The 14,969-nt window shown below is 38.4% G+C and overlaps 1 protein-coding gene across 1 annotated transcript in view; it reads right to left on the reverse strand.

Moving 5' to 3' along the window:
- Positions 1-14,969, reverse strand: part of MAP3K5 (mitogen-activated protein kinase kinase kinase 5) — a 198,397-nt gene that overhangs the window by 33,764 nt on the left and 149,664 nt on the right. Inside the window, exons 16-19 of the mRNA XM_038526115.1 lie at positions 10,676-10,803; positions 9,488-9,624; positions 8,017-8,122; positions 2,259-2,416 (exon numbers count right to left, since the gene is read on the reverse strand). Of these exons, the coding sequence (XP_038382043.1) occupies positions 2,259-2,416; positions 8,017-8,122; positions 9,488-9,624; positions 10,676-10,803 (529 nt within the window). The remainder of the gene's footprint in view (positions 1-2,258; positions 2,417-8,016; positions 8,123-9,487; positions 9,625-10,675; positions 10,804-14,969) is intronic.

Genomic DNA, 14,969 nt, shown 5'->3' on the forward strand with positions numbered 1-14,969 from the left:
TAAATTTTTAAAATCTTAAAAAAAAAAGTATTCATCTTAAAAAAAAGGGGGGGATCTCTGGGTGGCTCAGTGGTTTAGTACCTGCCTTGGCCCAGGGCATAATCCTGGAGTCCCAGGATCGAGTCCCATATCAGGCTCCCTGCATGGAACCTGCTTCTCTCTCTGCCTGTGTCTCTGCCTCTCTCTCTCTCTCTCTCTGTGTTTCTCATGAATAAATAAATAAAATCTTTAAAAAAAAAAAGTATTCAGTCCTTGATGTTTTATTTTTTTATTTTTTAAATTTATTTATGATAGAGAGAGAGAGAGAGGCAGAGACACAGGCAGAGGGAGAAGCAGGCTCCATGCACCGGGAGCCCGATGTGGGATTCGATCCCGGGTCTCCAGGATCGCGCCCTGGGCCAAAGGCAGGCGCCAAACCGCTGCGCCACCCAGGGATCCCAGTCCTTGATGTTTTAGAACACTGGCACACAATAAAAAAAATTTTGAGACCACTGAGTTGGCCATAATAGCTATGGGCCATGAATTGTGCCTGGCTTTTTGATTTATGAATTCCCCTGAATACTCCCAATAATCCAATGGATTGAATACTATCTTTGTTGGATCCATGAAAAAAATGAGTCTCAGAGGGGTGAGTTACACATTCTAGAAAGGCAAGTCTGGGATTCAAACCTTAATTTGTTTGGCTTAAAACCTGTGTTCTTTCCCCTATGTTGTGATTTGTGAATATTTTTCTTGCCTTAAATTTCCCATATGAAGATATATTTTAAAGTACTTTCAAATTAAACATGGAGTTTTTATAACAATTAGAATTTTCTCATTGCTGTCATCCTAAATTTTTATTTCAATAATATTTTCATGTAGTTAGTAGAAAAAATTTTCTAAGGAAATCTTTTTTTATATAGCTTAAAGATGTGTATTACTATATAAACAGCATTATATAATTATTTAGAGTAATTATATAGCCTTTACTATGTCACACCATTCAATGGTTTGTGCATATTATCTCATACAGGTCTCAAAAAATCTTTATTAGATAGGTACTATTTTTCTATCCATTTTATAGATGAGGGAAATGTGGTACAAGAAGATTAAGTAATTTGCCCAAAGTCACCAAAGATTTTGACTATGTTAGAGCCTAGATTCAAACACTATCAATCAGTGCTAGAGTCTATGTCATCTCACCTAAAGCATATTGTATATAATAATCCCTGCACCAAGATGGTTGAACACTTGAAATACTGACCAAGAAGAGAAAGACATCCATCTATGTCAAGAAAGGCAGCTCTCTTAGCAGCTCTCATTGCCCTTCTGGTTTGGTTACAGTACCCATTGCTGTATCAGTAGTGTCCCATCAGATCATCTTGAACCTTAAAGTAAGCCAAGTTTTCTACAAAAGCAGAAGGTATGTGACATGTGACCCCTCAGGAGAGGGTGGAGTAAGTGCTTGAAACATGGTCAATGGCAGGGAAAGAAATAACAGATTCTCATCAGAAGTCCTCTGCCTAGTGAACAGCAGACATGTGAGCTCTACTTCTTGGCAAACAGGTACTTAGTTTAAACCTTCCTCTGGCTTGGCAGTATGGCAGGCAAGGACAGGTGGGGATTGCAGGGACTCAGAGTAGGTCACTGCTTTGCTCAGTCCCTGGATTCTGAAGTTGTGGGCTGTCAGTCCTATTTCCATATTCAGTGCTCCCTATTTTGGTAGGTGGGCTGCTTCCCACTCTCAAGAAAGTTACTAAGGAATGGGCAAATTAACAGGCTAGAAGAGTAGCTATAATAAGAATACAATGGAGGTCCTTAAAATAGCGATTATGCCCTCCTCTTTCTTAAAGGAGCCTCTAAACTCTTATGATAGAGAAGGAAAATATTGCCTTGATTTAATACTTAAATGAATTAAAAATGTCTTTATATCTCTCTCCATGGAAGATTTACAGACTGTTTCCCAAAAAACTTAAATCGTCTTCCATGGAGTAGTGTGTTAGTTATGATGCATTGTGAAAAGCGGTTTGAGGAGGTTATATAGAACCTCACTTCATAGCTGAGAAATCTAAGGCAGAGAGAGATCCTCAGTGTGAGACATATGCACTGACTTTGAGGGGAGTGAATCTTCTTAACTTTAATGAGCTCTGGGAGCACATTTAATGTACTTACCTAGGCTCTTTTCCTTTTGCCTAAAAAAAAAAATCATATACACACATGGAATATCTAATAACTTTATCCAACAGTTTTTAGGACATTTAAGACATATGAAATGTGACCTTGAACATAGCTGCTTGTGGTTCTCCCAGTTCATAGAAAGGTGGTTTCCCTGTGGCCATTTCGATGATTGTGCAGCCCAAAGACCAGATGTCTGCTGCTTTCCCGTAGCCTCGTGGTCCTTTGTCTATGATCTCTGGTGCCATGTACTGAAGAGTACCTGGGATAATTCAAACACACTTCCACTTTAGAAGATAGAAAAACAGATGAACATCTAATGACAGCTTTCATTGTCCACATAAATAAGAAAACTTTAGAAGCATGATTCAAGTCTTATTTTTTTTTAAAGAATTTTTTAAAAAGATTTTATTTATTCATGAGAGACACACAGAGAGAGAGGCAGAGACACAGGCGGAGGGAGAAGCAGACTCCATGCAGAGAGCCCGATGCGGGACCCGATCCCAGGTCCCCGGGGTCACACCCCAGGTCCAAGCCAGGCACTCAACCTCTGAGCCACCCAGGCATCCCTGATTCAAGTCTTAATATCTCATCTTTCTTGAGTTCCAGTTTTCTCTGTCATTAATAAAAGTGGAAAATTGTTATAATGGTTTTTATCAGGGATGTAAGAATAGCTTGCCAACATGGTCTGGTCATGAATAGATACTTCCTCATCTTCTGGATAGTAGAGTATAAATGATGCATCATTTATCGGGACCTCTTAGAAACTTCTAAGAATTAGCCATTTAAGAACAAAAGAGAATATATCAACACACATTTTTTGCAGTTAGTTTTCCAAATACATGAAGATTCCTATCATGCATACTTCCATGTTTCTGGGAAAAGTTTAGGTCAATCATCCATTTTTCTAGATCTATATTTCTCAATTTCTTTTTTTTTTAATTTTTATTTATTAATGATAGTCACAGAGAGAGAAAGAGAGGCAGAGACATAGGCAGAGGGAGAAGCAGGCCCCATGCACCGGGAGCCCGATGTGGGACTCAATCCCGGGTCTCCAGGATCACGCCCTGGGCCAAAGGCAGGCGCCAAACCGCTGCACCACCCAGGGATCCCTATTTCTCAATTTCTTAATTGAATGCTTAATTCTTCTATTTTGATTCTTATTTCTAAATCACAAAAGTATGAAGATTCTGAGCCATTATGAGCCATTGTTTAAAATAATGTAAATCATTTTTGGTGTACTTTATTCTGTAAATCAAATATATATGGCTTATTGCTGTGTGCCTGTGGTCCACAGGCAGGTGGTATTAAACAACAGGTTTTACAGATCAAAGACAGGTCAGGAGACATCAGTACAGACAAATCACCAGACAGAGTGAAGAAGAATACAGTGAAACATAGGATATTTAAAAGGCTACATGGAATCAAGAGTTGAAGAATATGGTATGATGGAAAGAGAATTAAATAGGGAGCCAAGAATGCCTGATTCTAGCTCTAGTCTGGCATATCTCAGATAAACACTCAACTGTAGTTGTCTCAGTGGCTTGAATGAGAGTCTGGGTTGGCTTCTAATACCCTTTAGACTGATTCGCCCAAATCCAACAATGAGTCAGAAGTGTGAACAGGAACAGATTATTGCCACATCCCCTGCTGCTGATAGACTCATACAAATGATATAATCAGCAAACAGGAATTCATCCAAGATGCCATATTCAATTATTTCAAATCCTGAGGCATTTGCTAAAAGAGCTACTTCAGTATTTTCTAATTCATAACTAAACTGACATTGACATAAATACAGACACCTTTTATGAACACCTCATGCATGATTTATAGGTGAAACTGCTATGCATAATTGTTCCTATGAAACCCACCAACAGAGGCTAAAAACTGGCTGTTTTTTGTTCATGAAAACAAACAAAAGTATATTATTCTTGTCAAGTATTGTCATCTTGCCAGGTTATCCTCCAGCTCTCATTATGTGGCCACAGATCATGTTCAAGTTCACATATGACTGTACATGTCTGCTCTCAGCTTCAATCAGCAACACTATTGGAGGGAAGCATTTCACTTGGCCAAGGATAAGGTTACTACACTTCTCAAATCACCTACCCTTAGGAGAAAACTGCTATGATTTCTCTTCATTTATAGATGATGAACTATAGTGAATGAGTGGGTTTTTTTTATGATGTAAATAAAATCAAGTGGTCTTTTAGAAAATATGTGTTTAAGTCTTCCACTTTTTCTTGTATCTGGGTCTAAAATAGAATTGATGAGAGTTAAGTTGTACTAAAACCTGAGTAGAAATTACAACTGATTAAAATATAGTGAACTTTAGAAACTGGACAATTCAAGTAATTAGCACATTATGCAATTTTCTTCATTAGATAATATTTCAAAGAGCTCCAGTTACGTTTAATTATCCCCCACAGAGTAAGTGCCAAAAAAAAACAAACAGGCTTAGTTATGTATTCATATTGGCTCTCTTTATCTGACAATCACATGACATAATATTTTATGTAAAGAGATCTACAGAGATGGATAATGAAGATGCAAGCCAATCTGTACATTAGCCTAAGGAAAACAAGTACGAGTATTGACTCTAAAATCTATACTTTATCTGTCTTTGCTGCAAAGTTTTAAAATATTATTTTAAAATAATCTCTTTAAAAAAATAATCTCTTTTAGAATTTGCCACTGCAATGACCCATGGAGCCATTCCAACTTAGTGGCTCGAAGTATGAACTCTGACATCCCACTTAATCCACTCATTCATTCAGCAGATTTATATCAAGGGCCTACTGTAGGCCAGGCATTTAGAATATTACAGTGGAATAAACAGAAATCCCTGTGCTCATGGAGCTTATAATGTTTTGCAGTGGGAGACAGACATTAAACTATAGCATAACAAATCAGTAAATTATATGTATGTTAGGGGGCACCTGGTGGTTCAGAGGTTGGGCGTCTGCCTTTGGCTCAGGGCATGATCCTGGGGTCCCGGGATTGAGTCCCACATTGAGCTCCCTGCATGGAGCCTGCTTCTCCCTCTGCCTATGTCTCTGTCCCCCATCTCCCTCTCTGTGTCTCTCATGAATAAATAAATAAAATCTTAAGTATATATATATATATATATGTTAGAAAGTGATGCATCAATGACAAAAAAAAAAAAAAAAAAAAGGTAGGGAAAACGGATTGAGAGTGCCCAGGGAGGGCTGCCATGTTAATAGGGCAGTTATGGTAGGTTCACTGAGATGACATCGGAGTTAAAACTTAAAGGAGAGGGACCTAGCCACACAGATAACTGGGAGAACAGTGTTACCAGCAGAAGGAAGAACATGTAAAGGCCTTTGAGGCAAGACCCTGCCTGGTATAATGAAGGAAATGCAGGAAGACCAGTGTTTCTGACACAGAGTAAGCAAGACCGAAGAGTAGGAAATGAGATCTAAAAGGTAATGGACTCTGAATCAGGTCAGAGCCTTGTCCACCATATTAGGACTTTGGCATTTGTTTATTCTGAAAGAAACAGAAAGCCACCGAAGTCTTAGAGTAACAGGGCTTGACTTACGTTTTAAAAGGATCACTCTAAGGATGCCTGGGTGGCTTAGCAGTTAAGTGTCTGCCTTCAGCTCAGGGCATGATCCTGGGGTCCTGGGATAGAGTCCCACATTGGGCTCCCTGCATGGAACCTGCTTCTCTCTCTGCCTATGTCTCTGCCTCTCTTTCTCTCTCTCATGAATAAATAAATAAAATCTTAAAAAAAAAAAAAAAAAAAAAGATCACTCTAGCTACAATGTTAAGAGTAGACAGTAGGAGGCAAGAGCCAAAGAAGCGAGAATAGGAGGTAATACAGTTGAAAGCTGAGGGTGGCAGCAGTGGAGGCAGTGAGGAGTGGTCCAATTTTGGACACCTCCCAAAGGTGGAGCCAGTAGGCTTCCTTGTGGATTTGGCTGGAGTGTAAGAAGAGAGAAGTACCATGGATCCCTCTAAGTTTTGGGTGGCTATCAACTGAGATGGGGAAGAGAGTGGGTGGAACAGGTTTGAGGAAAAGATAATTCCACTTGACATGTTAAGTCTAGTTTGAATCGTAGCTCTAATACTAGTCTTGTGACTTCGGGCAAGTTATTCAACCTCTTTGAACCTTAATTTCTCATCATAAACTGGGATGCTGATACTGAAGAATTAGGGCTGATGGATGAATTTCAGTGATAAAGCACTTAGCACAATCAGATAAATAGTAAGTACTCTATAAATGGTGGTTGAGGCTGTCTTCCCTCCCACCAAATCACCAAACAGGTCAATGTCTTCCAAGTGAGTTCATCAGAGGTTGAGTGAGCACCTGTGAGGCCTATGGTCATGAACAGATCAAGGTGTGCCCACTCCAAGCCCTTCTGACCAGCCCTGGAGAAGGACCAGGTACATTATAGTTACACGTGTTACTCATGTGAGGCCAGTGTAAGAAATGCAAACAAAGGGCTCTGGGAGGACAGCTTTACTACAACTTCTTTGGGGATTAAAAGAAAACATGTCTTTAAGATTAGCAGAAGACATTAAATCAACATCTTGTGAAATAAAATGTCTGAAAGTAGGGTTTTTTCCCATCAGAAGTTACTGAGTCTTGGCAGCATCTAAAACATCTCTTGCCAAATTGAGAGAGCATGAGGAAAGAAATGCAAAGACATTTAAAGTTACTAGTAGATTGGAATTAATTTTGTTAAAAAATACAATTTAAATGTGTTTAATGCTGTGCCCTGAAATACCCATTGCTGTGAGGGTAGGAATTGGGTCAGAGGTGTTGCTGACTGAATGTTCTGAGGAGAAAATTTACAAAATTTCTCTCTCTCCCAGGCTATGAGAATTGATACGTCAGCAAGATGGAGAGGAAGATGGACTGAAGCAAAAAGGTCAACGCAAAGAGCAAAGGGTAGATTAAAAATCTAAGTTCCATCATTTACAAACTGTTGTGATCTCTGTGATCTCTCTTCTCTCTCTCAATCTCCTAATCTGCAAAACTGAGGCACTACCATCTAGCTCACAGAATTCAGAAATGGCAGTATCTGGCCATTTTGCTTTATCTTAGATCACAGATTATTCATTGCCCTTTTTTGCTAAATGACTCTTTCTCTGATGATAATAACAATGATTTAGCACTTCATGAGAATCAGCAGAGTGGAGTGATAAGAACTTCCAGTGGACACCTGAGTAGAGGTTCCAGATGCCCTCCTGTAAGTGTAGGCAGTCATTAATCTCTCTGAGCCTTGGTTTCCTCTTGCTATATTTTTGGCAATCACTTGGTCTCCACTCCCCCAGGACTTTCTTGGTGGCTGGATTGCCTAATTTCTCAGGCAAGCTCTCTCCCCACCCCAATTCTGAGTTGATGAGTCACTTCCTCTTTCTGAATTGGAATTCTACCCCGGTTATTTATATTGTGAGGAGGAAATAGGCCACAGGGAGTAAACAGATTAGGAACTCATAGTTCAAATGGGAAGTGATTAAGGTATGAGTAAGGATCACAAAGAGGTTGGGCAAAAAAAAAAAAAAAAATTTTTTCTAAAATCTTGTCAGCCCTTAGAGTGGTTATAGCCAAGTAAGAGAGAAGTAATGACATGAAGGGGAAAACAAATAACAAACTAAGAGTTAACAGAAAAACATCTCAGTGGCATTAAGCAGGAGACTGAGCAAATCATAGAAATACGTGATGAGAAAAGAGCCAGATCAAATGCATAACATTTTTCAATAAGCATCAAAACATACCCACATTAATTGGGTAAGAACCCAAACTGACTTTCTCTCTCACATTAGGCTGTAACACAGCAATTATTTCTTTAATTACGAAAGATCTGTATCATCAGTGCAAAAACATACCAGTAAAAGTTTCAGTACATGGGTTTATGCCAGCGAGCCTCTTTGATGTCCCGAAGTCCGAGATCTTGAGAACACCACTATAGGTATTAATCAACACGTTGTCGCCCTAGGGAACAAAAGGCTTGAATTAAAAATGTTCTTTCTTCCAGTTCTGTTGGTTGTTGGCTCATAAATCCAATAAGAAAAGGTGCCCTTAGAGCAAACAAGGACACAAAATCTATATTCTTCGGGGCACCTGGTGGCTCAGTGGTTGAACATCTGCCTTTGGTTCAGGTCGTGATCCTGGGGTCCTGGGATCGAGTTCCGCATCAGGGTCCCCGCCGGGAGACTGCTTCTCCCTCTGCCTATGCCTGTGCCTCTCTATGTATCTCCCATGAATAAATAAATAAAATCTTTAAAAAAAAAGAAAGATATCTGTATTTTTCATTAATAGTTAACCTCAAGCGTGAATTATTGAACCATTTTTTGTTTACATATTATCAATCTACAATCTGTTAGCAGGCCACAAGCAGGCCACCTCAAAAAGGTGCTTAGTTAGAGCTTGCTGTGGTTTGCAAACAGTAGAGATTATCTGTGTGAGGTAAGTTCAACTAAATTATTCATGATTTTCTAGTCATTTTAACTTTATTTTCTGTCATTTTACTTATTTTCCTGGAATATTTTAGGACAATGGCAAATAAATGAGATCTGGATTGATTTGGAGATAGTAACAGTAACTTCCTTTCCACAGTCCCGCTTTTGTCAGAAATGTATTAGTTTTGAATTTTCACTTTTGAAAGACGATCAAATGAAGTTATGTGATTTTAGTTCAAACAATGAGTGTATAGTGTATGATACTTGTGAAAAGAGGGAATCTTATTTTTTTTCCCTCCTAATCATTCATCCATCAATGCAGCAAATGTTTACTGAGTATCTACTCTGGGCAAGGATGCAAAGATTAATCAGCCTGTGAGCATCTCAGAAGCAGGGACCCTTTCCTGTCCGATTTTGTTCTGCTGTGCCACCCCCTACCTGGAGCACCTAAAACAGTGCCAGGCGTGCAGTGGAAGCTTAATCTTTGTTGGCTGAACATGGTTAAGAGGTCTCTTCCTTGAGGAAGAGAGATAAGGCATGAATGTCAATAGCTGACTCAGAGTGAGGATTTAGTATCTTGTATTTTTGCTATTTCTAAGATTTACTTATTTGCGATTCTAAATTAATACCCATAACAGTATGGCTTTTGCAAAGAAAACAGTTACCCAACAAGAAACTTTTATTTATTTATTTATTTTTAAAGATTTTATTTATTTATTCATAGAGACAGAGAGAGAGAGAGAGTCAGAGAGAAAAGCAGGCTCCATGCAGACAGCCTGACATGGGACTGAGTCCACGGTCTCCAGGATCACACCCTGGGCTGCAGGCGGCGCTAAACCGCTGCGCCACCGGGACTGCCCACCAAGGAACATGAAACATGAATCCTACTGCATCCTACCTTTATATCTCGGTGGACTATTTGATTGTCATGGAGGTATTTTAATCCTTCAAGTATTTGCTTTGTATAAAAGCCAATTGTTTGCTCATTGTCCTTCAATGGGCCCCATTTGGAACGAAGGAGAGCAGAAAGACTTCCTGTAAAGTAGGGAGAAACAGTGGATAAAATTTTATTGAATTAGTTCTTTAAAGCATGTTAATCATGGGACATTAATTTAAGCTAACATTTATTGGTTGTTTGGAGTAGCCCAGCAAGTAGAGTAGTAGACACTTGGGCTCTCATACACTCTGAAGATGCTCATTATCAAATACAGTCAAAATAAAAGGCCACTCAGTCTCTAACTTTAAGTCACAATTATTGATACTAAAATGGTTCAGCATACTTGTATTGTCTCCTAATGAATTGCAAGCTGATGTCACATGACTAATTAAAAAAATTTTATTGAGATAATTGACATATAACATTGTGTTACAGGTGTACAACATTTGGTATTTATATACGTTGCAAAATGATCACCACACTAAGTCTAGTTCATACTTGTCACCACACAGTTACAAAAACAATTCTTTTCTTGTGGTGATAACCTTTAAGTTCTATTCTCCTAGCAACTTTCAAATATACGTACAGTAGTATTAACTCTAGATTCAGCATGCTGTACATCATATCTCCAGGACTCATTTATTTTATAAATGGAAGTTTGTACATTTGACCTTCTTCACCCATTTTATCCTCTCCTATCCCTGCTTCTGGCAACCACCAATCTGTTCTCTGTTATTTATAAGCTTGGGTTTTTTTGTTTGTTTGTTTGGTTTTTTTTTTAGATTCCACATGTAAGTGAGGCCATACAGTATTTGCCTTTCCCTGCATAACTTATTTCATTTAGCACAATGCTCTCATAGTCCATCTGTGTCGTTGAAAATGGCAAGACTTCACTCTTGTTTTTATGAATGAATAATATTCCATTGTGCATATAAAACACATCTTTAAATGGATAAACACATCCATTGATCCAATGGTGGACACTTAGGTTGTTTCCATTTCTTGACTATTGCAAATAATGCTGCAATGAAGATCTAATTTGTCTTTTAACTTAGATTAAGACCTGTAAACTTGTAAATCCCATGCTATTGTGCTCCTCTTTAAACCATAAAAACTTATACTTTTTAAAGAAAGAAAAAGATCTTTTACCTCCTGGGACCTGCTCCATGAAGATTTTGATGAAACCATTCTCACTGAAAGAGCCCAGATACTGGACAATATTTTTGTGCTTCAGATGCTTATGCAATGCTATTTCTTCATGTAGAGGCTGAGAGTATCTAAAAGACATACAAATGTTGATAAGCAATTATGTAGCCAGATTTTAGTGTATAAATGTAAGCAATACAAATTGAAAATATCAGCTAAATATATGCCCCTACAGAAAGTAAAATATGTTATCTAAAGCATTTGTTTCTTGTCACATAAATTTTGTGAAGTTGAAGTGGTAGTGATAAGATGTAGGGAAATGTGTCAGGCATTAATCCAAACCTATTGTATATATTAACTCATTTCTCACAATAACCCCAAGAGAAGTTACTTTTAAGATGCCCATTTTACAGATGAGGAAATTGACTCACCAAGAGGATGACTAACCTGTCCTAGATCTTAAAGCTAGTAAGTGACTGAGTTAAGATATCAGTCCAGGAAAATTGAATGCATCCACATAGCTCACTGTCTATATTAACACAACTTTCTATTCTGCTGGCCCCATAACATAACTACTATTCCAGAAGACTCTTGCCCAGGAGGATAAAGATTGCAAATCACTTTCATTTTCATTCCAGAACTTACTGAAATGCCCAGCAACTCTTCTGTAGAAAACTAAGTCTCTTTGAGCTCCTCACAAATCTTCATCTTACTGGGTTCATCGGTTCTATTATACCATAATTTTTTTTTTTACCCATTTCTACCCATGCCTCCATGCTGAAAGACCAGCATTAAGCCAAACTTTAAAATCGCACACTTGATATATGTTGTTTCATCAGATTATACAATGAAATTGTTTTATATTTTTGGAACAGACTGAACAACTCTTTTTATGAATATCTGAAGTACTGTACAGCTTCTCAATTCTTAACAATCTTGAATATTAACATTATATTACATACTAAATATGATTCTTGTATAGCTATCTATAGTAGGGTTTTGGAGACTCAAAGCTATTCCCTAATTTTTTTCTGTTGCACAGTTTAGGTTATAGGTATGAAAAGCACTCACCACTAGAATATAAACTATAAACCTGATGCCTCATTATTTGCTTCGGTGTTAGATACAACAGATGCTTAGATTTCACAATGGCAAATTCATACAAACAGAATGGATTTTTTTGAATGCCAATAACAAATGCTAGAATTGGTTAGTATTGGATAATACTATTTTAATGAAACTTTTCAAGATAAGCTACAAAGCTAAAGCAATTAGCAGGTTACAAAAATCCAAATTCATTTAATTTAAGCAAACTTTTATAATCTGTAAAATATTACTCAGAATGCTGCCCAAAAACAACGAAAAATTAACTTGTATTTTAGATCATTTACTCATTTTATTTTTCTTTCGAACTGCTCTAGGAACTATAAGGGTAAATATTAAACTGAAAACCTTAACAGGATATCAGTTAGAGACAACTCCATTTTGGTAACTAACTGAGGCAGCACGAGAAATACCAGTATATAGTGTTACCAGTAGGATATTTAGGTTATGATTCTCAGGACATTTGCAAGTTACTTTTTCCATAGAGTTTAAAATACTTTATTAACACTAGTTAGTAAGATTGCTCTTGATATGCATGAAATAAATTAATAGCAAATACTGAGTCTATTCTACAGCTTTAGGACATCAAGATGACTAAATAATCTGAAGCAAGTGATTAATCCGGCTTATGACGAGCTGGAGGGCTTCTACCTCTTAACCCTCTACTGAACATCAATTATGAATGTTTAAATGTAAGATCCTAGAAAAGGAAATATGCCACACTCCTGCCCCCTCCTTTATGTAACCAAAGAATAGCTTAAAAATTATAATAGTCTGGATTCATCTTAGGTAAGAATAAGAACTTTTCCCCAATATGAAATTTATTAGTAACATTCAGAAATTCTAAGTGAAAGGATAAGTGCCAAGCACTGAATAAGCATGAAATTCCAATTTGTTCGAGTCAATAAGCAACACTTATCTCTGTGAATTATAAGAAAATCTTCTCAATGAGCTGACAATGGAAAGAAGAAATGGTACAAATAATCAGTTACTTATATATATTTAGTTTTGAAAAATTATTAATCCATATGTGTTTCCAGAGTACCTTCTCTGAGTCAAATTCCCACTACATCCATCCATACCAGTGGTCTCCAGCCTTGGCTGGACATTTCATCTCCTGAAAGGATTTTTAAAAAACTAATTTGTGCCTATGACCCATCCCAGAATTTGGGGAGGTAAGGCATGAGCATCAGTATTTTTTAAAGTTCCCCTGTTGGCTCTAACACGCAGCAGGGTAGAGAATTACTGATCTAAATAAATAGTCCAGGTGTGTATAGAACGTTAGAGGAGGAAGCCAACCTGAGATTAACTAGTTGAGACAGATCGTGAATCCAACGCCACTTCTCTCCCACATCTACTCCGATTCTCTTTAAACAAAGTGTTTTTAAAGTGTGAAGGAAACACAGAAGCCACTGTTTTTGTTGCTATGATGCTCCACTCCAGATGGCGATGGGTAGTATATGCTGGATCATACATTATTCACACGCATCCTATTACCTTAGCAATTGTCCTTCCTAACTGCTATCTTTTCACACATAACATGAAAACCTCTCCAGGGCATATAGAAGAAAATAACTTCGTGTATTGTATCAGACAATAACACGACAGACTTCACTTCTTCTTTATAGGTAACAAGGAGACGCCTGGCACCAGCTGTTCAAGAGAAACACCTGTCATGCAAGTGTTTTCAAACAACCCACATTCTGCCAGATACACTGCTACAGAACAGTACCTTTGTTGGTGTTGGTGTGCTTTGTGTACACACAACGGCAGTTGAATAAACTTAAGTTACAAAGGTGATTTTAAAAGTGGTCAGCTTCCAACTACCTACTTAAATTCATCTGCTGCCGGGAGAGGAGGGGATGTTTTTAAACATCGGTGGGTTTGCTGCTGTAATTTGATACTAATTAAGCCCTTAAATTTTCTATTGTTTCAAAATCTATTCCACGAATATGTTACTTAAGAACCTATAAGAACATTTAAGAAAGTTTTTTAATATTACAAAGTGGTAGAGGGAGAGGGAGAGAATCTCAGATACCCCATGCAGAGCCCTAAGTGGGGCTCAATCTCACGACCCTAAGATCATGACCTGAGATGAAATCAAGAGCTGGATGCTTAACCAACTGAGTCACTTGGGTGCCCCAGTTTTGGAAGTTTCTATGGACATAGTCTCAAGCTCATCAAGAGAACCATATCCTACCCACAAAAGTCTTCTTCATTTCATTTGTTAGTGTTTTTGATCTCCAGCATTCTAGATTCTTAGGATTTCCATCTCTACTTACACTCCTTTTGTTTATGTATACTATCTACTTTACCCATGAGAGCCTTTAGCATATTAAAGTTGTTCTAAATTCCTAGTCTGATAATTCCAACAACCCTGCCACATCTGAATCTGGATCTGACGCTTGCTCTGTCTCTACAAACTGGGTTTTTGCCTTTTGGTACGCTTTGCAATTTTTGGTGAAAGTTAGGCATGATGTATTAGGTAGAAGGAACTCCGGGAGGGGAAGAATTCCACAGTCTTATGCTTAGGTCTCAGTTTCTTTGAGGGCCTGTGCCACTGGGCTGGGAGCTTCACAGATGCTTTGAGTCTCCCTTCTCCCCCATCCCCTGCTGCCTTCAGCTGGGATAGGATGGCAACAGTGAACAGGAGTTGGGTATTTCCTTTCCCGCAGGCTGGTTAGGCTCTGATAATACCCTCTTAGGTTAGGCCCTGGTAAAAATAGTCTCTCTGAGGTCAGGCCTTGTTAGGAAGAGCAGAGCTGTGGTGTATTTCAAAATAGTTACCTTCCCTCTTTCCCCTGCCGAAAGCACAAGGGGATTTTTCTCCAATATCGCTGTTGAGGGTCTGGTAGGGCTACTGGAGGCAAAATTCACAAAAGTGTGCGCACCCGCCATGACTATCTCTCCAAATTTGGGGGCAGTGGCTTGGCCTGCAACCTCACTTCTTCAATGGATCCAAGAAGAGCTGTTGATGTCTTAGTTTGGTCAGCTTCCCATTTGCTAAGATGGAGGAATGACTTCCAAGCTCCTTAGGTACAAAACTGGACACTGGAACCTGTGGTTCAAATACCACTTCTGATCCAGCTTACTTCCCATCTATCCATCTAATAAATCAACCATCCTTTGACATAACTGAGCTCTACACACCCAGGCCATTGTCTTTTCTACTCTTTAGAAGTCCTGTCCTTGT

This window comes from Canis lupus, chromosome 1 (genome assembly GCF_011100685.1).
Source record: "Canis lupus familiaris isolate Mischka breed German Shepherd chromosome 1, alternate assembly UU_Cfam_GSD_1.0, whole genome shotgun sequence".
Lineage (NCBI taxonomy): Eukaryota > Metazoa > Chordata > Mammalia > Carnivora > Canidae > Canis > Canis lupus.